At 42.4% G+C, this 25412-nt stretch overlaps 3 protein-coding genes across 4 annotated transcripts; all 3 read left to right on the top strand.

Annotated features, from left to right (window-relative positions):
• Positions 1-241: 241 nt before the first annotated feature.
• Positions 242-1088, top strand: LOC122749716 (ras-related protein Rab-11A-like). Its single transcript, XM_043996205.1, is given in 1 exon segment — positions 242-1088. A coding segment is annotated over 1 exon segment (651 nt). The 5' UTR covers positions 242-341; the 3' UTR covers positions 993-1088.
• A 5449-nt stretch (positions 1089-6537) lies between these two features.
• Positions 6538-22782, top strand: LOC122746902 (zinc finger protein 850-like). Of its 2 annotated transcripts, XM_043992984.1 has the most exons (5): positions 6538-6661; positions 8808-8902; positions 16230-16356; positions 16931-17026; positions 19289-22782. In XM_043992984.1, exons 1-5 carry the CDS (start codon positions 6541-6543, stop codon positions 22333-22335), a joined length of 3486 nt encoding a protein of 1161 aa, XP_043848919.1. In that variant the 5' UTR covers positions 6538-6540; the 3' UTR covers positions 22336-22782. The 2 variants fall into 2 exon arrangements, with proteins under 2 accessions (XP_043848919.1, XP_043848920.1); XM_043992985.1 differs by lacking the exons at positions 6538-6661; positions 16230-16356 and having other exon boundaries at positions 8265-8902.
• Positions 22511-23521, top strand: LOC122748319 (zinc finger protein 391-like). Its single transcript, XM_043993980.1, has 2 exons — positions 22511-22523; positions 22668-23521. Exons 1-2 carry the CDS (start codon positions 22511-22513, stop codon positions 23321-23323), a joined length of 669 nt encoding a protein of 222 aa, XP_043849915.1. The 3' UTR covers positions 23324-23521.
• Positions 23522-25412: the final 1891 nt, after the last annotated feature.

Raw genomic sequence — 25412 nt, 5'->3', positions numbered from 1 at the left:
CTTTTTTTTTGTGGGGCAATGGGGGTTAAGTGACTTGCCCAGGGTCACACAGCTAGTAAGTGTCAAGTGTCTGAGGCCGGATTTGAACTCAGGTACTCTTGAATCCAGGGCCGGTGCTTTATCCACTGTGCCACTTAGCTGCCCCCATCCCTCCCCCTTCTTTCTTAAAGAGTTATTTATGTTGGGGCGGGCCGAGCCGGCGGAAGTGGCGCAGCGACAGGGAGGGGCGCGTTACCCGGCTCCTGAGTCTCTGCGGCGGCTCCGGCTCCAGCTCCCGCTGAAGTGACGCCCCCTCCCCCGCCCGACTGCCGCTCCGGCCCCTCTACCCCCCGTGATGCGCCATGGGCACCCGAGACGACGAGTACGACTATCTCTTTAAAGTTGTCCTCATTGGAGACTCTGGTGTAGGAAAGAGTAATCTTATGTCTCGTTTCACTCGAAATGAATTTAATCTGGAAAGCAAGAGTACCATTGGTGTGGAGTTTGCAACAAGAAGTATTCAAGTTGATGGGAAAACAATAAAGGCACAAATATGGGACACAGCTGGACAAGAACGATATCGAGCTATAACATCAGCTTATTATCGTGGAGCAGTAGGTGCCTTGCTGGTTTATGATATTGCTAAACATCTTACATATGAAAATGTAGAATGATGGCTGAAAGAACTGAGAGATCATGCAGATAGTAACATTGTTATCATGCTTGTGGGCAACAAGAGTGATTTACGTCATCTCAGAGCTGTCCCTACAGATGAAGCAAGAGCCTTTGCAGAAAAGAATGGCTTGTCATTTATTGAGACATCTGCTTTAGACTCTACAAACGTAGAAGCTGCATTCCAGACAATCCTGACAGAGATATATCACATTGTTTCTCAGAAGCAAATGTCAGACAGACGTGAAAATGACATGTCTCCAAGCAACAATGTGGTTCCTATCCATGTCCCACCAACCACTGAAAATAAGCCAAAGGTGCAGTGTTGTCAGAACATATAAGGCTCTGCGCTTCTCCCCTAGAAGGCTGTGTATAGTCCATTCCCCAGGTCCGAGATTTAAATATATTTGTAATTCTTGTGGTCAAAAAAAAAAAAAGAGTTATGTATGTTAACACAGTATTGTTCTGAGGGGGAGCCGACACTCTTGGCCAGAATAGGTTAAGGCCTGGTATTGTAGTTTGTAAAATCTGATTGGTTAACTGGTACCACCTGATGGGTTCTTAGGCTGTTACTGTTATTCTGTATAAATAGCAACTGTAATAACTGAAATGTAAATGAGGGGTATCAAAATGCCTTAATATGATTGGTCAGAGGGAACCCCTTGAGGGGTATAAATAGAGGTGAGGGACCTCACTTCAGGGCACTGTCTGGCACATTCAGAAGAGTGCCCATCTTCGCAAAAATGAATAAAGCCTTCACTCACCAACTGCTACCTGCTTGGGATTTTTGAACAGTGACCCACTAGCAACACTAGGGCTGCCAACACTTGAGCTACTGACACTCAAGTTGCCAACACTAGAGCTGCCAACACTAGAGCTAAGCAACACAAAGAGTGGTTAGCCGAGTTTCTAACAATTTGGTGCATTGGCTGGGAACCTGAAGAGGAAGATTGGTTCAGCAGAGATCCGAGAGGGTCCAGCAGGAGCTCCCTGCTGATTTTAGCAGCTGAGCCCACCCGGGATCTTCAGCCAGTTGGTCTCTGAGGGAACCCGAAGAAGTGGCAGTAGCGTGTCAGTGAACGCTCTAGGGGGATCTAGGGCAGAAGGAGAGAAGGGGACTGAATCTCACGATTGAGGAATTTTGTGCACAGACCAGGGTAAGAAAAGGCAGACTACCTTAGTACTGACTGGGCGATCGGGGTACATTCTGCTGGGAACTGAAAGTGTGTGAATGAGACGTGCCTGTGAGTGCGGACCTCGGATCTGCAGTTCTCTTCTCCCGAGGGAAAGAGTCAGAGAAGAGCGAAATTCCAGGGGTAGGAAGTTTGGGAGGTTAGGGTCAGTCCCAACCGTTAGGACTAAATTTAGCAGAATGGGGAATAATTAATCCTGGAAGCAAATTAGCATTTCTAGCCCGGGGATTGAGCTGAACCTGGGAGGCGGCATTATTCCCGATAGTCTATTAGGCCTGGATACTGGGAAAGATGGGGGGAAATGGTACCTTCCCGGGCAGGGAAAATTGGAACCAAATTAGCATCTCAGGTCCTGGGGACGAGCTCAACCCAGGAGGTGGCATTCCTTCTAGCATTCCTAGGTAGGATGCTGGAGAGATGATGGGGGGAGAATTAGAGGATAAAAAAAGGATAAAAAGGGACAAAAAGGAACAAAAAAGAGATAAAAAGGAGATCTCACAGCAGTTAGTTTGTTTCTGTGTGTGTAGTTATGTGTCTGTGGATTGTTGGACTCGTGTGTACAGTCTCTGGAAATTTGTAGTTGTAGCCTTTCCCATGCTCTGGCCAGGCTGGGAAGGTGGAGGAGGGTAGAAATTGATTCAGAGTTTGAATCGGGTGTTGGAATGTAAACTCTATACTATGCATTCATAGCTTTAGATGAACATTGTAAAAGATGATAGAGGGGGCTAGAATCAAACTGGGAGACACCACATGTCCTAAAGTCCCAAAGCCCCTCTCTTTCCTCATGGTAATTTCAGCCATGGAGAATGGAGACGTCTAGTGCCTAGGATTCAGTAGCTCTTTTGAAATCATTTGGGGTGGAATAGTTTAAGACTGGGCATTATTGGTAATGTGTAAAAGTAGAGAAGAGAGAGAATTTTAAGTCCTAAGAACAGCTTTTGGCTTTTATTTAATTTGCATGAAAAATGCCGCTCATCGAGCCCCAAGTGTCTCTGCTTTGGAGGGCTGCTGCAAAAGGAATAAATGGGTTGAGAAGCTGCTGGTCTGCTGAGGTACTATGATTAAGAACTTATACTCCAAACTAAGCTACTTGGAGTTACATAGAAACAGGGAAATGGAGAGTATTTTTCTCCTTTTCTCTCCCTCCTTCCCTTCCTGATGCTGACTGCAGCAGTATCAGTAGGGTGGGTCAGAGAGAATAAGTCCAGAAAATTTTATATGGTTGGCAAAAGCAAGTAGAAAGTTGTGCCCTGTTTACACTGACAGTAGAAACAATTTGGAAACTTTAAAGAAGAGGAAAAAGGGAGTGTATGGACACTTTAAGTGCTAAGCTTCAACTAAAAAGTCTGTGAGTCCTGGAAGTAATTGAGTTCAGATCATGCTTTGTTTCCTCTCTAAGACAAAGAGGAAAGCACTGGAAGAATTTTCGAGATAAGGGGGAAAGTTGGTAAATTATTGTATGGGAAAAGACACAGAAAAAGAGACTTTTCTAGACTCCCCTTGATGTGGAGACTCTCCAGAAAAGAGCTTGGTATAGGATTTGAAATTCCTAGACAGGAAATAGTTTTACTGAGAATTTATAAGGTTGCTTATTATAGAAGTAATTTGGGACATATGAGGGAGAAGAGGGATCTTATTGTGGCAGGAATAAAAGAGGCAGTCCCCAAGTTTCAAAATTTAGATAAAGCTTTTAATTGTGAAGCAGGAAAGAGAGGAACCACCATTGACCTTCTTAGAGAGACAGAAACAGAAGGGGGAAAAAATGGTTTCAACAGTTGAAGAAGTTATGGAAGACTTCTGGTATAAAAATCCAAAGTCAAAGGAAAGATAGAGGATACCCAAGAAGAAGCCCACGGGAAGCTAAATGTTATCAATGTGGGAAAGCAGAGCATTTCAGAAGGGAATGTCCTGAATTAAGGTGGGAAGAGAAAGTCATGCCCCTCATGACCTTCAATGAAAGCTAGGGATGTCAGGGGTTCTTTAGCCTGAAAACCTACCCAGAACCCCTAGTGAATTTAAAGGTGGGACCAGGGATGGAGGAAGTGACCTTTCTTGTGGATACTGGGGGCTGCGAAGGCCTCCTTGCCAATACTAATATATATATATATATATATATATATATATATATTTGCCAGTACACTATATAGCAAATTAAGTAGTGAGAAAGGCAAAATGAGAGAGTTAGGGGCAACTCAGGACAATGAAGGAAGATGGTTCTTGCTAGATGGAAGGGAAATGATTAGCAAGGCAGTACTATGAGAATTAAATGAAGATGTTACACCAGGGAACACTTGGTGGGAGGGGCGTACAAGCCATGTGGGATACTATTTTGAGAAAATATGGATGTGAAGGTATATATACTGTAGCCAAACAAGAAATAGAAAGGTGTTTAATTTGTCGGAAAGTCAATAAATAGGCCTTGAAGTTTAAACCTAAAGGAGGAAGGGCTCTAGGCCTTTGACCATTTCAAAGTATTCAGATAGATTTTACTGAAATGCAATAGACAATAGGAAGGTTAAAATATTTATTAGTCCAGGCAGCTAGGTGGAGCAGTGGATAGAGCACCGGCCCTGGATTCAGGAGTACCTGAGTTCAAATCCAGCCTCAGACACTTGACACTTACTAGCTGTGTGACCCTGGGCAAGTCACTTAACCCCCATAGCCCCACCCCCCAAATTTATTAGTCATAGCAGATCATCTTATAGGCTGGGTAGAGGCATATCCTTTAGTGTCAGCTACAGCATCTGGGGTTTCTAGGATTATTTTGGAAAATATCATACCAGGGTATGGGGTAGTAGAATGGGACCCACTTCACCTCCAGAGTGTCACAAGGGATTATGAAGGCATTAGAAGGAAATTGGGATTTTCATACTCCTTGGCATCCACCGTCTTCCGGAAAGATGGAAAGGATGAATCAAATCTTAAAGAGGAGCCTCACAAAGTTAGTATTAGAAACCTCCAAGTTACCATGGACCAAATGTCTACCCATAGCTTTACTTAGGATAAGGACAAGCCCCAGAAAAGATGTTGGGATATCGCCTTATGAGATGTTGCTTGGACTTCCCTAGCTGGGGAGGGAAAAAGATCTTCCAACCTTTGAGACGAGAGATCTATTTTCAAAGAACTATGTACTGGCACTGTCCTCTTCTCTGTCCCGGCTTAGGATTAAGGGTCTTCTCGCTCGGACCCCTCTTCTGGAGTTCATGGTCCACAAAATCTGACCAGGTGACTGGGTCCTCATCAAATCCTAGAAAGAGACTAAGCTCACTCCTTTTTGGGAAGGACCCTACCAGGTGTTGCTGACCACCGAGACTGCCATTTGAACAGCTGAGAAGGGCTGGACTCATTATACTCGAGTGAAAGGACCTGTGAATTGCCCTTCTGACTCTGAGAACTGGACTGGGGTTTCTATGGAACAGCCATTGAAAGTGACTTTAAGAAGAAATCAGACTTGATGGAGATTTTGTGGGTGGGGGTTGTTGTGGGTAGACCGGTAATAGGAATTTTAGGCATCGGATTGATTTACCACTTGTGGAGGGAATACATGAAGAAGGTGGTACCAAGTTGGTACCAGGCCTCTCGGTCTAGCTCTTCTCTGTACACAATATCATTTAGGTTACCAGTAATAAAATCGATGGTTATTGGATTCTGTTAATGTGGGTGGAGGATCGAGTAAGTTCTAACATATCTAAGGGAAAGTAGTTATGAAGAATAGTTAAGACAATAAGTAGGGAGTCCTGGGTATTCGTAGTTTTGGTGCCAGTGACGTTAGCTGTGATGGACAAGACCATGATGGTCCTGTTCAGTTCGCTCTTTTCTTTCATTCTCCTTATGGAGTTTCTCCAGCGTAGAACAATCCCCAAATTCCCTGATGAACCTAGTAATACCTTTTTGCAACTATCAGAAATAATAGTTAATAATTTTAATTTGACCATTGCTGGATCTGTGGAGGGCCTCAGTTATCAGGACTATGGCCCTAGGTACCTATCCCGCTGTCACCTGCGTGGATCCTGAATAATCAATCTGATATTCATAATGGCACAGGTTTTGGGGGCACCCAGTGAAAGACATGAGTGGACTCTAGCCAGGAAAGTTGAAGGGAAATATTGTCTAAACCAGACCAACTGGGGCAATGAAGTAGTAGTGTCACTGGGCCAGAGTTCTTGTCTTACATAGCTAGCCGGTTCTTGAACTCTGCCAGGGGGAGTCTTCTTCTTCTTCTTCTTCTTCTTCTTCTTCTTCTTCTTCTTCTTCTTCTTCTTCTTCTTCTTCTTCTTCTTCCTTCTTCTTCTTCTTCTTCTTCTTCTTCTTCTTCTTCTTCTTCTTCTTCTTCTTCTTCTTCTTCTTCTTCTTCTTCTTCTTCTTCTTCTTCTTCTTCTTCTTCTTCCTTCTTCTTCTTCTTCCTTCTTCTTCTTCTTCCTTCTTCTTCTTTTGTCTTTGGTTTGGTTTTGGAAAGGAGGCCCGCTGAGATCTCTGGGAAATGAAGGCCGTTAATCCCACACCAGGTCAAGATCAGTGATGGGGAAATCAGTCCTTGAGGCTGGGCACGGTAGCCAGCGCTCAATAAATACCCATGTATTCCTTGGTCTGTGCGCCTGCTGAGGACTCCATTTCCCAGAATCCATTGCGGTCACTTGGACTCCATTTCCCAGAGGCCCTCGGAACGGGTCTGCGCCATTCCCCGCCCCTCAGCGCCATGGAGCCCAGTGCGGACCACAGCGTTTCGGAGCCAGGCGGCGTTTGGAGGCTCAGTGAAATCGAGGCTCGGTCGGGCCCTCGTGCGTGGGGCAGCTCGGAGGGAGCGAGGGAGGGAGCGGGTCAGTGCGCAGGCGCGGACACGCAGGCTCTGCCTAGGGTTTTTTGCGTGTGCGTAGAAGTGTAAATTGGGGAACGAGGGGGCTCTGTGGGGCGCAGGCCTGTGTCTCAGGGGTAGCTGGGAGGTGGTAACCCCGACAGGAGGCCGCACCTGAGCCCGGAGACGGGCATCGCAACTCCCGCTGCCGTGGAACACAGGCGCCCGCGGCCGCCTATGGGGGCCTGCGCTGGGTGGTGCGCGGCTTAAACTCATCTCTCACCTCCGCGCCTTTGCCTGGGCCGGCCCCCCCCCCCCCCGCCTGCAGTCTGCCCCTCTGGCCTCTGGGTGGCACCCCTGCCCTTTCCCGACCCCCGCCAAGCCCCAACCTGTGCAAAGTTGTTTCTTTTGTATCTCCATGTGTTCTGGGGCAGGAACAGGCTTAGACCTTTCCTGTCCCCCAGATCCACCCCACCTTTCCCCTGAGCTGGGGGACCGCAATCCCAAGGTGCCCCAGATCCACTCCCTGCAGTGACCCTGTCACCTGAGCCTTCAGAGTCCTAATCTTTTTGCTGGTGGATGGTCTTGCCTCTATGTCAGTGGCTCCTGACTGGTGGCTGCTGAAGGCTGGGGTGGATAGCACAATTCCTTCAAATAAGACAATGAAGTTTGCCACATGGATTGACTCTTCCTTTCACTTAAACACTTCCAGGTCATTGTAGGGTTATTAATTGGCCTAATTTTAGTATTTTGGCTCAGAGATGGGAGCAGTCAGAACACATATTTATTGATTAAGCTTGCTGCCTTATATAGCCATGGTTCATTGGCACCCCAAAAGAATTTCAGTAGTAACATCAAAGATCACTGCTCATACATCACCATGACAGATATAGTAGTGGTGGTGGTAGAGCTTGAAATATTGCAAGAAATACCAAAATGCGACACAGATACACAAATCGTGTATATGCTGTTAGAAAAATGGTGTCAATAGACTGGCTCGACCCAGGGTTGCCACAAACCTTGAATTTATAAAACATGCAACATCTGTGAAGTGCAATCACGTGAGGTAAGCCTGTATTTACTAGAGGGCTTGGCCCTGGAAAGCCAGAAGACCTGGGTTCAATTATGATGATGAAGACTAAGGTTTCTATAGCACTTGAATGTTTTCCAAAGCACTTTACAAAAGTGATTTCTTTTGATCCTCACAACAGCCCTCTGAGGTTGGTGTTGTCCTCTTTGTTTTACAGATGAGGAAACTGAGGCAGGCAAGTTAAGAGACTGGCTCAGAGCCTCTCTCACACGCTCCCCTCTACCAAATGGGTCTGATTGTAGAAATGAACACATGCCTTCCTGACTCCAGGCTCAGAACTCTCTCTTGTACCACATAGTAATCTCATCAAGTCATGCATCTGATGCATACTGCCTTTGTCACCCTGGGCAAGACACTGAGCTTCTTCTTTCTTTCTTTTCTTTCTTTTTTTTTTTTTTTTTGGGGTAGGGCTATGAGAGTTAAGTGACTTGCCCAGGGTGACACAGCTAGTAAGTGTCAAGTGTCTGAGGCAGGATTTGAACTCAGGTCCTCCTGAATCCAGGGCCACTGCTTTATCCACTGTGCCACCTAGCTGCCCCCAAGCTTCTCCTTTCTAAGGGCAACTCTCTGAAATGATAGAAGTTTCTGAGAGGGTGTTGCCCTTATCCCTTGTCTCATTTCCTGTATCCATGAAGTGACAGATCCAGGCCTTCTCCCACTCACACTGACTCTGGTAGGAAATAGAGGCTCATCCTGTGAAAGTTTTCTCTGAAGAATCCAGCCGATTGATTCACCTACTATGGAAAGGGGAAGGCCTTGGGGAGATGTGTGTTTCTCATGAAGATGTGATGCAGACAAGGAGAGCTTGAGATGTACACTGAGGGTCATGGAGCCCGTGGGGCTGAGGCTGTGAGATGAAATCAATGTTTCCTGGTTCCCAGACTGGAGCTCAGTCCCTTGGCAGCTGCTGTAACCCCAGGGCTAGTGTACTCTGCCGATTTGGGGGGGAGATTGGGGTGGGGGAGTTCATCAGGAGGGACCACGGGTTTTCACACCTCACTGGTGTATGGGGAATTCAGCTCTGGAGGCTATGGACGCTGCAAAGCAGAACTATGTTCATGACTTCCTTTTTGTCTCACAGCTCTGCTTTCTCAAAGTGTGGGCCTTCTTCCAGAAAAGAGGCAAGAGGGGAAAGGAAGGATGGCTTCTGTGCTCCTGGCAGCAGTGAGGTCCCAGGTGAGTCAGGCTTTCTTCCCTGAAACGCGGTCTCATCTTCTGGACCTTGGACACATTTCTTTCTCTCATCCTTGGTTCCACCCTGACTCAGCCAGGCATCTGAGCCCCAGAAAGCCCTGGCTGTTCTGATGGACAACTTGCCATTGATAGCATTAATCCACCCTCCCTGATTTACCCGCCCAGGCAGATGCATACACTCGGCAATCTTCTCACAGGATCTCGGGGTTGGAGAGGCCCTCAGGTTCTGCGGGCCGTCCTGCTGGCGAACAAGAATCCCACTGACAAAATATGGGACAAAAGGACGTGCACTGGGTCTGGTGTGACCTGATCTTGGGGGAGCCACTGGTCTCCTTGGCCAAAGTACATACACAAAACATTTGAAGGTCGTGTATTTCTTTTGTAGACTTGACATCTTTCTGTCCCTCCTATCTCTGAGTCATTCTCAAGGTGATAGAGATAAAGCTGGAGGAGACTTCAGAGGCATTCTGGGTTGCGTGTTTGGTGGATGTCTGTCCTCACATTCAAGTAACCCCAAACCTAACAGGGACATCCTCAATCTACAGTGCCCTAGGACAGGGCTTCTTAAACTTTTTCCACTTGTGAGTCCTTTTCGCCCAAGAAATGTTTACGTGACCCCAGGTATATAGGTCTATAGAATAGGTATACATAACCTTTACTGTTGCCACCCATGCAGTTGTGTGACCCCATATGGGGTCATGATGCACAGTTTAAGAGTTAGGCTCTAGGATCAAGCTGTCAGCCAATCAAATACTATCTAATGGTTAGATTGGGGCTCTTAGCCTGGGGTCCACTAATCCTCAAGGGATCTATGGATGGATTTTAGAGGTTCCATGTATTTGAACAAGAACAAATATCTCATCTTTTTTTCACTAACCTCTGATGAAAATTTAGCATTTCTTTCAGTTATAAATGTAGACAACAAAACATGATTCTGATGAGTCCATAGGTTTCACCAAATTGCCAAAAGAGTCTGTGATACCAAGAAAGGTTCAGGACCCCTGTGTTAGATGAATTAGAGCAAAAGGTATAAAAAGTCTCTAGAGGGCCTTGGATAGTCAGTTCTTTCTGACCATCAGTCTTTCTGACAGCGTTATTTTAGGACTGTTGTTCCACTTTTGTACTGTCTATCACTTGCATCCTTTCTAGATGCTTGTCCAAACCCTATGTTGATATCAGTTCCAAACTTTGGCACCTGTCTCTTTTAAGAAGTGACATTTGAAGAGAATGAATGGGGCCATGCACACACATGTTCTTTGCAAATTAATAACTCTTGATTGAAAATGAAAATTAAGGACTGTGATGTTTAAAAAGTTTAAGAGACATGATTTCTGGGTAATTAGTCATTTTATTAATAATGCCAGCATTTGAATAAAAAGAGGTCAGTGGCACTCTTGAATGCCAAAGACATGGTGGCAGGCTCGTGGCTTATGTGCCCTTGGAATAGGGGTGTTCCTGAGGGTGGCAATCAATTCTGGTTAACAAATGAGAGGTGGACTTTACATTGAGAAGTGAACTCATTCCAATGAGGAGCTGAGAATGACATCAGGTCACTCTTGGACAGAGGGACTCTCCCTATACCCAGACCACACTGTCTGACCAAGATTGAGGAGAGTTAATTCAGTGTCTTTCAAGAGATTGAACTTTGAAAGGATGACTCTGGATCTCCTCAAATCATTGGTTATTAATAATCATTTCTCACAAGAACAAAACTTAAAGTTAGGAAAAAGGACACAATTTCAGGGTTATTAGACATCTTGGTTCAGTATATATAATAATAGTAAGAATTTATTAAGAGCCTGCTATTTGCCAGGCCCTGTGCTAAGTCCTGGGGATACAAAGAGTCAAAAGGCAATCCTTATCCTTCAAGAACTGACAGTCAGATCATAGTTATGGGACGTATTACAGATTGAAAATTGGTTTCCTCAAAACATTCTTAGAAACTAACAGAAGGAAACTGAGACTTAGTGAGGCATGCTCAGCTACCAGTCTAGTCAGGGGCAGAGCAGGAGTCAGACCTAAGGCAGATCTCCTTCAAAATTTGTGTCAAATTTTGTAAATTGTAGGTCTAAGATTATCTGACAAATTGCTTTTCATTTTTGCTAGCTGTTCATTTCTAAAGTTTCAAATTAATTTTTTTTCAATTTATTCCAAATCTGCATCATTTTCTCTCCCTTCTTCTTGAGGGGAAGGAATCTAAGCTGTGAAGGGCTAAAATTTGGCATACGGACCTTTATTTTGGTGACTCACCTTAATATTGGGGTCCCTGAAATAATGAGGGACCTTTTAGGTTCACCCTCCCCTCTGAACTGCCCTTTTTAGATATTTCTCCCAGGGCAATAAGCAAGGAGCCTTACAGCTTTAATTTTTCTGGTTTTCTAGAGCGAGACCCCATTCCCTTCAGAAGAGTTTCCCTAGCATCTTTTAATTCTTGGAATTATTGGTTGTCATTATAGTTCCACTGTGGGTCCCTGAGAGGCCATTCGGCAACTGCCTGGCCTCTAGAAACCAGGACATTTCCTGCTGAGATAATATCTGTAATCTTATTGGGGGATAGTAAAGTTTCCACAAGACAAGTCACATGGGCCCAAGTGGGTTGATATGTATTAAATATAGTCATGTGGGGACCAATTTTTAATTGGGGAGTGTTAGCTAAGCAGCTCGCCACAATATTGAGGCAAAGAAGGAGACAGACAGCCTCCCTCAAAACAGAGCAGGATTTGTTTAACAAGAAAGAACTTTAAAAAAACCACACAAATGGAATCAGTAGGATTAAGGGAAAGGAAATAAAATGGGGAAAGGTAAATTATACAACCTGAACAACACCACTGCCCAGGAATCAGCTGCGAACACACAGCAGTGTCCTGTTGCCTTCCAGATTCAAGCTAGAATGGCCACCAAAACTCCCTTCTTCCGAGCAGACCTCAGGCTGTCCACACACAGCCCCCAGCCTATTGGCTGGCTGCTCTGACAGTCACATGACTGCCCTCACTAGGCTTCCAATCATTATAATTTGCCAGGCCCATGTAGGTGTCAGTGAGTGGTGATGAAATGAGGTGCCAGCGCCATGGTGATGGCTACAACCAGTGGGTGGAGCACCGTGCAGTTTGCAGAGCCCCAGAGGCCAGTGCACACCAAGGTTTTTTAAAAAACTCTAGCCAAAAGATGGGGTCATAAAAACCTCAAATAACAATTCATTCTTTTTTTTTTTTTAGTGAGGCAATTAGGGTTAAGTGACTTGCCCAGGGTTACACAGCTAGTAAGTGTTAAGTGTCTGAGGTCGGATTTGAACTCAGGTACTCCTGACTCCAGGGCCAGTGCTCTATCCACTGCGCCATCTAGCTGCCCCAATTCTTTACAGTACTTAACTGTGAAATTACAGTAGTAGTATATGTAACTTCAGGGTGGGTCAGGTGTGTCCCCTCCCAAATGAGTCAGCTAAAAACTGCAATAATAATTTTATCACAAATAATTTTTACCACAAAGCTATGCACATGAAAAAGGGATAAAAATGAATTCCTGTATATTGCCATGTAAGGCAAATTCTCACATTGGTCATGTCCAAAGTGTGTGTGTGTGTCTGTCCGTCCAAATCTATGCCCTGAGTCTATTACCTCTTTGTTAGGATACGGACACCATGAGTCTTTTGGAACTGTGATGGATCATTGTATTGATCAGAGCTCTTAAGATTTTCAAAGTTATTTATTTTTTCAGTAGTTATTATATAAATTAATCTCATGGTTCTGCTTACTTCCTTCTGTATCAGTTTATACAAGTTTTCCCAGATGTTTCTGCAACCTGCACAGCACAATAATATTCCATCACATTCATATATTATAACTTGTTTAGCCATTCTCCAGTTGATGGGCATCTCCCCTCAGTTTTTAGTTCTTTACAATCAGAAAGAGAGCTGCAACAAATATTTTTGTTTGCTTTTACCTCTTTGAGGTATAGACCCAGTGGTGGTATTGTTGGTTCAAAGGGCATAGGCAGTTTAGTAAATTTTGGGGCATGTTTCCTGATTGTTTTCCAAAATGGTGGGGCAACTTACTATTCCATCAACATATGTTAATTTGCTGTTTTCCCATAGCAACTTGAGCATTTGTTGTTTTTCTTTTAATGTCAACTTTGCCAATCTGATGAGTGTGAGGTGGAATGTCAGAGTCATTTTTTTTGTGGGGCAATGAGGGTTAAGTGACTTGCCCAGGGTCACAGAGCTAGTAGGTGTCAAGTGTCTGAAGCTGGATTTGAACCCAGGTCCTCCTGAATCCAGGGCCACTGCTTTATCCACTGCACCACCTAGCCACCCCCCCACCAGAGTCATTTTAAATTATCATTTCTCTAATTCATTGTGATTTAGGCATTATTTCACATGCCTATTGATAGCTTAGATTTCTTCCCTTGAAAACTGACTTTGACCATTTATGAATTAGGGAATGGTTCTTATAAATTCGAGTCAATTCTTTATATATCTTGGAAATGAACCTCTTATCAGAGAAACTTAATACAAAGGATTTTTTTCCCTATCTACTTACTTCTCTTCTAATTTTATTTGCGTTGGTTTTGTTTGTACAAAACCTTTTAAATTTTATGTAAGCAAAATTATCCCATATTACCTTTCTGTGATCATCTCCAGTCTTTGATCACAAATTCTTCCCTTATCCTTGGATCTGCCATTTTTTCCTTGATCCTTTATCTAATTTATTATGTCACCCTTTCTGTGTAAATAAATTCTTCTTAAACTTTTTTCACTCGTGACTCCTTTTTGCCCAAGAAATTTTTACATGACCCTGGGTATATAGGTATATAAAAAAGGTATAAATAACCTTTTACTTGTTGCCAAATTCTTCGCAACCCCCAAATTCAGTTACGTGACCCTGTATCCAGTCATAACCCACAGTTTAAGAAGCTGGGGTCTAAATTATCTATCCACATAGAGCTCATCTTGGTATATCACTTTGCCTCAGTTTCCTCCTCTATATAGTGGGGATAACGGGGCAGCTAGGTGGCACAGTGGATAGAGCAGCAGCCCTGGAGTCAGGAGTTCCTGAGTTCAAATCTGGCCTCAGACATGTGACACTTACTAGCTGTGTGACCCTAGGCAAGTCCCTTAACCCCAATTGCCTCACACACACACACAAAAAAAAACACAAAAAAACCCCCACAACAACAACAAACAAACAAACAAAATAAAGTGGGGATAACAGCATGTGCACCCAAGGGTCTTTGTGAGGATCAAATAAGATCATAATTGTAAGGCATTTAGCAGAATACCTGGCACACAGCAAACACTATAACTGTTAGCTGTTTTTGTTACATGAAGTGCAACGTTAGTCTACACCTAGTTTCTGTTGGACTGCTTTCCAGTTTTCTCAGTAGCTTTTTATTTTCTTCCAATGGCAGGTTCTCATTCTACTTAGGTGAGTTTCCTAGCTGTCTGTCTAGGATAAAGAGCCCTTCTCCCAGTCTTTGGGGATCCTTTGGTTTGTTGTCCATAAATCTTCTGATTCTCAAGTCTGGAGAACTAATTTGCTTTTCTCCATTTCATCCATACCAGATAGTTTTTGGTAATTACTGCTTTGCATCACAGTTTAAGATCCACGAGGGCCAAGTCCTCATTCTTTTACTACTTCCAGTACGTTTGTCCAGGTGTTATGTTGTCTAATTTGTAAAGTTCTCCTTGGTAATTTGATTGGTCTAGCACTAAATATGCTGGAGAGCAATCAGATGGTAGAAGGTCTCGAGTTCATGTTATATGCCAGTAAGTTAAGGGAGCTGTGGATGGTTAGCCAGTGTGTGTGTGGGAAGTGTGGGGGGTGTTGTTAGAGGGAGATGGTAGCAGGCTTCACATAGCTTACAGGATCATGACTTGGATTCAGCTTGCTCTGTTTGGGCCCAGAATGTGGAACTGGGAGCAGTGGGTGGAAGTCACAAAAAGGCCAATTTAGCTTGATGTCTTAAACATTTTTCTAACAGTTGTTGTTGTGCAGTTGTTTTTCTGTCGTGTTTGACTCTTCTTGGCAGATACTTGAATGGTTTGCCATTTCCTTCTCCAGCTCATTCTTCAGATGAGGAAACTGAGACAAACAGGGTTAAGCGACTTGCGCAGGGTCACACAGCTAGTAAGTGTCTCAGGCCAGATTTGAACTCCCAAAGGTGCCTCCAGGCCTGGCGTTCTATCCATTGCACCACCCAGCTGCCCAGTTTCTAATGGGAGCTGTCCAAAAGTGGGATGGCCTGCTTCAAGATATGGGGTGTGTTCCTTCAGTGTAACCAGATGGCCACCTGCCATGTACATTATAATTGGGAGCTTCCTTTGAGGTGTGAGGTGAGCTGGACAGCCTCGGAGCCCTTTCTATACCCCCCCCCACTTCTGTGCTTATCTGAAATCTCTTCATTTAGAAGCATTACTCTTTTAAAGAATTGAGGTGGCCCAGCCACGAACATTGTACCTCTCTATTGCTCTTCATGTGAATCCCTTTATGTTCTTGTGATTTCTCTTCATGTCTTAACCCTACAGTGTATCATATGACATGCTTCATATCCCCCTGAGCACTTGTCTCATCATTCTGTGCATTATTCTGCACTTTGTCTGGGGGTGGTGGGAGCCTTGGATGAGAAAAGCAGTGGTTTGGGTGAGAGTGCAGGGCCACATTACTGGCTGAATGGAGGGGGGGCAGGATCATCGCCCCTTCAATTCAGCTTATTCTCTGCTTTCTACTTTTCCTGAGACTTGGGGATCAGTGATGGAGAGTGACTGATATGGTGTAGCTCCTTAAAAATCAATTCTGGGGGTGGCTAGGTGGCGCAGTGGATAAAGCACTGGCCCTGGATTCAGGAGTTCCTGAGTTCAAATCCAGCCTCAGACACTTGACACTTACTAGCTGTGTGACCTTGGGCAAGTCACTTAAGCCCCATTGCCCTGCCAAAAAAAAAAGAAAGCAGTTGTGTGTGGTATAATAATTGATAGCAGTATTGTATAACTGATTATCCAAATAGATGGGTTTCAGGGTGTTAATTTGTCGTTTTGGGGTGCACAGAGGAGTAAATTACGAGATTGGCTTGGGGCTCACTTTGGAAGCTAGTTTGTTGGATGAATTGGGGCAATTATGTATAACAGTTTATGTGATTGAGGGTGTAGTCTCTGATGTGGACAATAAGTAGGCTTGAGTAAACATTTGATGTGGAATATTAAAACCCCTAGTGCTCTCTCAGTGACTTATTGTGCACCCTTTGCCAGCTGCATATCTTTTCTATGGTCCATATGATATGGTTGGTCCCTGGGTGAGCAGAATTGTTTGTGTTTTAGAAGTCGTTGACATTTAAGGATGTGGCTGTGGACTTTACCAAGGAGGAATGGAGGCAACTGAACCCTTCTCAGAGAGATATGTACAGGGATGTGATGCTGGAGAACTATAAGAACCTAGTCTTCCTGGGTAAGGCCGTGTCCCCCTGGAAACCAGTCCCTGGGGGCTAAATTTAGGCTGTGGAATATCTGAATCACTCAGCTGAGTTTTAGTTTGGTTTTCAGGGTGGTTCAAGAACCCATGTCATAGAAGGAATTGCTTGAATTCTTTAGGGCAAACAAAACATTTCTATTCTCTCTTCACTAGTGAAGACTTTAAAACACAACAATCTGGGAAGCCTGTGTCTCCACAGTGCATCCCATCAGGCAACATCTTCCTCATTCTCTGGTTTCCTCCAGGTTTTAGCTTGTCCTGTAAAAGGTAGATACTTTAAGACATGAAAGATTTCCATTAACTTAGCAATAAGTGAGTTAAATCAGCCAGTTTTTTTATGAGTCTAAAGTGAATCTGACCCCATCCCCTGCAGCCCCTTCCAACCCTCCATATTTCCCAAGACATAGCATCCTGTAGAGGTCTTCAGTCTACCCCACCTTTGCCCTTCCTAGTATGCCCCCTTTTCCTTAAGGAGAAAAGAGTTGTGAGATTGAAATGTGAGATACCTCTATTCTCAACACTTTTCCCCCATTTCTTACTCTTTGAGTAGGGCTTATACGTTCTCAGCCAGATGTGATCTCCCAGCTGGAGAAAGGTGAAGTGCCTTGGATGCCTGAGGGAGAAGTACCCAGAAGCCCTTGTCGAGGTGAGTGAATATGTTAACCTTCCTCTCCCACCTAGGAAGTACATGAGATCTCTCACATGTCTTAATTTTTCATTTTGATACATTATTTTTTGCATGTCTCTGTCACTTTGTGTTTCACACAAGATCTCACAAAATGAAATCATTGTCCTTTCTGATTTTACCTCTTTTACTTGTATCCTTCATTGTCTTTCCTGTGTGATAGTTTCCTCTTCTTGAATGCTTAGTTCAGTTCAATTCTGCATACACTGGAGACTGGCTCTTGGACTTATGTTCTTGTGTTTTCTCTGATATATCTTTTCAGTGTTGATTTCTTTTGTACATTTTGGTGGTCATTTTGTAGTTTATTCTTCTGGTTCTATGCATGTCTCAATTCTTTGAAGTACTCCCCAAGTTTCCTTAAATTTGTCAAAGCCACTGTTTCTTTTTGTACGGTAATTCTTAAGCAAATAGGAAAAGAAAGAAAAGAAGGTCATTGTAGTACTTAAGAGAAAAATACACGAAAGAGAATCAGAGGTTCAGATGGAGGCCTGGATAAACTAAACAACTTTAAAAGTAGTATGTTAAATGTAGTGTGTGTGTGTGTGTGTGTGTATTTTTAAGTAAGGTGTATGTAGTAGAGACTTGCTCGTCATGCAATCACGTTTTCCTGTTTAGTATATGACCCTTTTTTTTGGTGTTACGGACAGATTTTTTTTTAAAAGTAAGACATATTTGGGTAGCTAGGTGGCTCAGTGGATAAAGCACTGAACCTGGATTCAGGAGGACCTGAGTTCAAATCCAGACTCAGACACTTGACTTTACTAGCTGTGCGACCCTGGGCAAGTCACTTAACCCTCCTTGCCCAGTAAAAACAAAAACAAAAACAAAAACAAAGAAACCTCACAAAAGTAAGACATATTTAATGTAAAAAACCCAATCCATTTTATGTGCCATAAGTTGTTCAGCCATTCCCCAGTGGATGGGCACTCTCTTTGTTTCTATTAGTTGACCACCACAAGAAATGCTGCTAAGATTATTAAATTCTTTTCCATAGTTTCATTGCTCATAAATGTTAGTTTTGGGGCTTAAATCCAGAACTTCCAACATCAAATTCAATACTAATCCACTGTGCCACATTTTTTATGTTTCTCTCTTAACCTTCATACAAGCTTCAATGATGAAAAAAAGGGAGGGAAGGGAATTACCATTTACTACATGCTTATTAAAAGCACTGTGCTATGTGTTTTACAAATTCTCTTATCTCATTTCATCCTCACAGCAACCCCAGAGATAAAAACCCTGTTTTATAGTTAAGGAAACCAAGACAGATAGATTAATGGACTTGCTAAAGATCATACAGCTAGTGTTTGAACCCAGATTTGAACTCAGGTCTTCCTGACACCAGGCCCCTCTATCTACTGCTGTATCTAGCTGCTTCTTCCATAATTATAAAGGATTTAGAATAATGGAATCTCAGAATAGGCAGGGGCCTAGGAAAACATCTACTTCCTCCTTTCACCTAATGCAAGGTGAAACTCTACAGTTTCTCTGCCACGTAGACATCTAGTCTCTGTTTGAATAGTAAAATAGGAAGGAGGTCCCAAATTCTTTTTTGTTTGTTTGCTTGTTTTTGGTGAGGCAATTGGGGTTAAGAGACTTGCCCAGGGGCAGCTAGGTGGCGCAGTAGATAGAGCACCGGCCCTGGATTCAGGAGTACCTGAGTTCAAATCCGGCCTCAGACACTTAACACTTACTAGCTGTGTGACCCTGGGCAAGTCACTTAACCCCAATTGCTTCACTAAAAAAAACAAAACAAAACAAAAAAAACAAACAAAAAACAAAAGAGACTTGCCCAGGGTCACACAACTAGTAAGTGTTAAGTGTCTGCAGCCAGATTTGAACTCAGGTCCCCTTGACTTGAGGGCTGGTGCTCTATCCACTGCAACATCTAGATGCCCCTGAGGTCCCAAATTATTATTGTTATTTTTTTTTTTTAGTGAGGCAGTTGGGGTTAAGTGACTTGCCCAGGGTCACACAGCTAGGAAGTGTTAAGTGTCTCAGGTCGGATTTGAACTCAGGTACTCCTGACTCCAGGGCCGGTGCTCTATCCATTGCGCCATCTAGCTGCCCTGGTCCCAAATTCTTAACACAACAAATTCCACTTTGCACAACACATCTTTTAATGGTCTTTTAAAACATTGTGCTCATAAAGTAGAAAAGTTGTTTGAATGTAAAGAATGTGGGAAAAACTTCAGTAACTTTTTTTGTTGTTGTTTTCTTTAGATTCTCTTATTCTGAATACTAGGCATAAAACTACAGAATCAATTTTGAAGCATGCAGTTTCTCTTGGAGAAACATACAAGGAAATACTCGCAAAGGATAGATCTTGTGATGCTATTCTGGGAGATGACTGGGAATGTGATGTCAAGTTACAGAGGCAGAAGGATAACCAGCAAAGAAAGTCTAAAAAAATGACAGTTACCCATGAAAGCAACGTATTTGGGAAAAGCTTCAGTTTGGGTTCATTACCTGTTCCACAGCAGAGAGCTGCCACAGGAAAAAGTCTCCATGGGTATGGAGGAAGCGCAAAGATCTCCAAACAGCATTCGAGCATTCTCAAATGTCATAAAATCTCTGGCAAGAAATTTTCTAAGTCCAATAAATATAGGACATCCTTCAGTTACCATTCAGATCTTATTCAGTATCATAGAAAACTTACTGGAGAAAAAACATGTGAATGTAGTGAGTGTGGAAAATCTTTTAGCACCAGATCGTCACTTAAAGGACACCTGAGGCTTCACACTGGAGAGAGACCCTTTGTGTGCAGTGAGTGTGGGAAAGCCTTCATTCAGAGGGCCAAACTGAATGTACATAAGAGAATTCATACTGGTGAAAAACCCTTTGTTTGCCATGAATGTGGAAAAGCTTTCAGATACACATTAAGTCTTACTGAACATAAGAGAATTCACACAGGAGAGAAACCTTTTGAATGTAAAGAATGTGGGAAAGCCTTCAGGCAGAGCTCAGCACTTAGGAGGCATCAGATAATCCATACTGGGGAGAAACCCTTTGTGTGTAATCTGTGTGGAAAAGCCTTCATAGAGAGTGGAAAACTTACTGCACATAAGATAATTCACACAAGTGAGAAGCACTTTGAATGGAAAGAATGTGGGCAGAGCTTTACCTACATCTCATCTCTTAGAGATCATTGTAGGTTTCATACTGGAGAAAACCATCATGAATGTAATGAGTGTGGGAAATCTTTCAGTAGAAGCACATCACTTAAAGGCCACCAAAAAATTCATACAGGTGAGAAACCCTATGTGTGTAATGAGTGTGGGAAAGCTTTCATAGAGAAAGTAAGACTTACTGAGCATAAAAGAATTCATACTGGAGAGAGACCCTTTGTGTGCAATGAGTGTGGGAAAGCCTTCATTCAGAGGGCCAAACTGAATGTACATAAGAGAATTCATACTGGTGAAAAACCCTTTGTTTGCCATGAATGTGGAAAAGCTTTCAGATACTCAAGAAGTTTTACTGAACATAAGAGAATTCACACAGGAGAGAAACCTTTTGAATGTAAAGAATGTGGGAAAGCCTTCAGGCAGAGCTCAGCACATAGCAGGCATCAGATAATCCATAATGGGGAGAAATCCTTTGTGTGTAATCTATGTGGGAAAGCCTTCATAGAGAGTGGAAAACTTACTGCACATAAGAGAATTCACTCAGGTGAGAAGCCCTTTGAATGGAAAGAATGTGGGAAGAGCTTTAGCTATATCTCATCCCTTAGAAATCATTGTAGGTTTCATACTGGAGAAAACCATCATGAATGTAATGAGTGTGGGAAATCTTTCAGTAGAAGCACATCACTTAAAGGCCACCAAAAAATTCATACAGGTGAGAAACCCTATGTGTGTAATGAGTGTGGGAAAGCTTTCATAGAGAAAGTAAGACTTACTGAGCATAAAAGAATTCATACTGGAGAGAGACCCTTTGTGTGCAATGAGTGTGGGAAAGCCTTCATTCAGAGGGCCAAACTGAATGTACATAAGAGAATTCATACTGGTGAAAAACCCTTTGTTTGCCATGAATGTGGAAAAGCTTTCAGATACTCAAGAAGTTTTACTGAACATAAGAGAATTCACACAGGAGAGAAACCTTTTGAATGTAAAGAATGTGGGAAAGCCTTCAGGCAGAGCTCAGCACATAGCAGGCATCAGATAATCCATAATGGGGAGAAATCCTTTGTGTGTAATCTATGTGGGAAAGCCTTCATAGAGAGTGGAAAACTTACTGCACATAAGAGAATTCACTCAGGTGAGAAGCCCTTTGAATGGAAAGAATGTGGGAAGAGCTTTAGCTATATCTCATCCCTTAGAAATCATTGTAGGTTTCATACTGGAGAAAACCATCATGAATGTAATGAGTGTGGGAAATCTTTCAGTAGAAGCACATCACTTAAAGGCCACCAAAAAATTCATACAGGTGAGAGACCCTATGTGTGTGATGAGTGTGGGAAAGCTTTCATAGAGAAAGTAAGACTTACTGAACATAAAAGAATTCATACTGGAGAGAGACCTTTTGTGTGCAATGAGTGTGGGAAAGCCTTCATTCAGAGGGCCAAACTGAATGTACATAAGAGAATTCATACTGGTGAAAAACCCTTTGTTTGCCATGAATGTGGAAAAGCTTTCAGATACTCAAGAAGTTTTACTGAACATAAGAGAATTCACACAGGAGAGAAACCTTTTGAATGTAAAGAATGTGGGAAAGCCTTCAGGCAGAGCTCAGCACTTAGGAGGCATCAGATAATTCATACTGGGGAGAAACCCTTTGTGTGTAATCTGTGTGGGAAAGCCTTCATAGAGAGTGGAAAACTTACTGCACATAAGAGAATTCACTCAGGTGAGAAGCCCTTTCACTGGAATGAATGTGGAAAGACCTTTAGCTACATTTCATCCCTTAGAGATCATTGTAGGTTTCTTACTGGAGAAAACCATCATGAATGTAATGAGTGTGGGAAATCTTTCAGTACAAGCACATCACTTAAAGGACACCAAAAAATTCATACAGGTGAGAAACCCTATGTGTGTGATGAGTGTGGGAAAGCCTTCATCCAGAGGGCCAAACTGAATGTACATAAGAGAATTCATACTGGAGAAAAACCCTTTGTTTGCCATGAGTGTGGAAAAGCTTTCAGATACTCAAGAAGTCTTACTGAACATAAGAGAATTCACACAGGAGAGAAACCTTTTGAATGTAAAGAATGTGGGAAAGCCTTCAGGCAGAGCTCAGCACTTAGCAGGCATCAGATTATCCATACTGGGTAGAAATCCTTTGTGTGTAACCTATCTAGGAAAGCCTTCATAGAGAGTGGAAAACTTACTGCACAAAAGAGAATTCACACAGGTGAGAAGCCTTTTCAATGTAAAGAATGCGGGAAGACCTTTAGTTACATCTCATCCCTTAGAAATCACTGTAGGTTTCATACTGGAGAAAACTGACATGAATGTAATGAGTGTGAGAAATCTTTCAGTACAAGCACATCACTTAAGGGCCACCAAAAAATTCATACAGGTGAGAAACCCTATGTGTGTAATGAGTGTGGGGACTCTTTCATAAAGAAAGTAAAACTTACTGGACATAAAAATTCATAATGAAGAGAAACCCTTAGAATGCAATGAATGTGGGAAAGCCTTCAGCCACAGCTCATCCCTTAGATATCATCAGAGACTTCATACTGGAGAAAAGCAATATAAATGCAATGAGTGTGGGAAGTGCTTCAGTGCAAGTTCAGCACTTGGAAAACACCAGAGAACTCATATTGGAGAGAAACCTTTTTCCTGTACTGAGTGTGGGAAAGCCTTCATAGAGCGAGGAAGACTTACAGAACATATGAGAATTCATACTGGAGAGAAACCTTTTGAATGTAATGAATGTGGAAAGGCCTTTAGCTTTGCCAGTTGTCTTACTAAACATCAGAGAATTCACACAGGAGAGAAACCTTTTGAATGTAGTGAATGTGGAAAAGCCTTCAGCCAAAGCTCAATACTTAGGACACATCAATTAACACATACTGGAGAGAAGTCCTTTGAATGTAATGAATGTAAGAAAGCCTTCAGTAGTCGGTCATCCTTGAAGCTTCATTGGAGAATTCATACAGGAGAGAAAATGTTTGAATGTAGTGAATATGGGAAATCCTTTATCAGAATTTCATCACTGGGGCGGCTAGGTGGCTCAGTGGATAGAGCACTAGCCCTGGATTCAGGAGGACCTGAGTTCAAATCTGTCCTCAGACACTTGACACTAGCTGTGTGACCCTGGGCAAGTCACTTAACCCCAACTGCCTCACACACAGACAAAAAAAGAGGAAGAAGTTCATCACTTATGAAGCATCAGAGGATTCACACTGGAGAAAAACCATTTGCATGCAGTGAATGTGGGAAAGCCTTCATAGTGTGTTGTTTAAAAATCTAAATGTGGGTTCTAATCTATCCCCACCTCCAGTTTTGGGGGGAAACTGTCTAAAATCCCTGACAAATTCACCAAGAGTTTAGGCTTTTAAGGGTTTATTAAAAGATATATGATAGTAAAGAGAGAGAAATATTGAGAACAGATTTCTTATAGCATGGAAATCCTAGCCTTCCTAATCTCCCACATGAAGTCCTGCCACCAAACCGATGTCTTGAACCCAAAGAGGAAGAAGTTCCCCGCCAGCATCCACTTCCTCCCAGAAATGGGAGGTTCTTCAAGCTGATTGGCTAGTGTCATTCAAATCCATTGGTTCATTGGACTTGAAGGTGGTCTGGAGTTAAATTCAATGGTTTTAGCTTCTGAGAACAAAACCTTCTTAAGGGCTAGCCAGATGTGCTTACAATCTAGTTAATAATCAGTTTACATTAATCTCTAGGTGGGCTTTTGAATATCTGCTAAATCCCCTTATCTACCACATTCCATTATCTTGACACATTCTCCCCTTTGTTTCTTTGAGGAACATGAGTGTTTCCTTGATGAAACATACCCTATGCTAACAAACAATATGTAAATAACAATATAGTAAAAGGAGAAAGGGGAAATTTTGTCCTGAGGAGTGGTCCCTCATGAATCGGTGCTTTGCCTGCAGAGGGAGGGTCTCTGGAGAGAATATATATTAAAAAAGATATATAATAACAGAAGGAAAAAAGAAAAACAACAAAACGAAACTGTTTATTTAAAGTCTTTGAGATCTTGTTTTCTTGGAGTGGTGGCATGTCATCAGGAAAACTGGACTCTGGTCCAGACTGTGGTTGTCTCTGAACTCATTTCTTTAGCTGTTGAACTGCTGGATTTTCTCTAATTCTTAGCATAGCATTGTCAGTGATCAAATTAAACAGTGAGAATTCTTTAAAATATAACTCATACTCAAACTTTTATATATAATCATATTACATTCCCCCCCTTTTTGAGAATTTATACTCATATAATACAGAGTTGAGGCAGTTATACAATCTATAACAATTCTTACCACCATGTGTCTGCATCAAGGCTAAATTTATTAATGTGTCCATGATGACACCTGAAAATGTTATGGAAAGGTTACCATCCTACATCTTGTGGTTCTGAGACATCCAGTAATTGGATGGATTCTGACCATGCCATTAGAGTGAGTGAGGAAAAAAAAAAAAAGTTAAACCAGGTGCATGTGTTGGAGTTTCCATGACACCAGGCTATTTTCAGAGGGAGAGAAGAAGAAACTGGACTATGTCTAGCAATTGTGGTCTACATAGTTGCCATCATAAGCAAACCATGGACATCTTATATGTACCTGTCTCTCCTGTTGTACATATATTCTCTCCAGGGCCTGCATCAAGCTCATTGTAAGAGCAATTAGTCTCTGAAATGATAAGTTTCCATAATTCATAAATCTCATTAATTTCACCAAATACAATATGATGGTAAAAATGCATGTTATGCTGTATAACTGAAGACATACTTGTAATATATACAATAATTCCAAATCATACCCAGAGTATACACAGTCACAATGACATATAAATGATAAATGAATATAAATGGCTGATAATATTAGACATTATTACATAATCTTAGCAAGTAAACCATATCATCTTGTACATGAATTCTCTATATAGTATGACAATAACAGATACTTGAAGTGATAATCAATTTATCAAAAAGAAATAAAACATCAATCAGGAAGACTCAATATTCAATATGTTTATTGATAAACCAGACAATAGGGTTCAATAACCCTTGTTTTTAATCCCATAAACTCATTAAACCCATGGTTCTCTTCAGTTTCTGAGGCCCAATGGCCCCATAGCATATACTTAAAATGTCTTTGAAATTCACTCAGTTTATGAAATTGAGTTCAAAAGAAAGCAAAAGAAACAAAAGTCAAAAACAAAGC

Source organism: Dromiciops gliroides, chromosome 3, assembly GCF_019393635.1.
Source record: "Dromiciops gliroides isolate mDroGli1 chromosome 3, mDroGli1.pri, whole genome shotgun sequence".
Taxonomy (NCBI): Eukaryota; Metazoa; Chordata; class Mammalia; order Microbiotheria; family Microbiotheriidae; genus Dromiciops; species Dromiciops gliroides.
The sequence above is the reverse complement of the archived record's forward strand: the minus strand, read 5'-3'. Positions and strand labels throughout refer to the sequence as shown.

Coding starts and splice junctions, on each gene's coding strand:
- LOC122746902 (XM_043992984.1), top strand. CDS start 6,541: ATGGAGCCCAGTGCGGACCACAGCGTTTCGGAGCCAGGCGGCGTTTGG. Junction 8,903..16,229: donor TGGCAGCAGTGAGGTCCCAG/GTGAGTCAGGCT, acceptor TTTGTGTTTTAG/AAGTCGTTGACATTTAAGGA. Junction 17,027..19,288: donor ACCCAGAAGCCCTTGTCGAG/GTGAGTGAATAT, acceptor TGTTTTCTTTAG/ATTCTCTTATTCTGAATACT.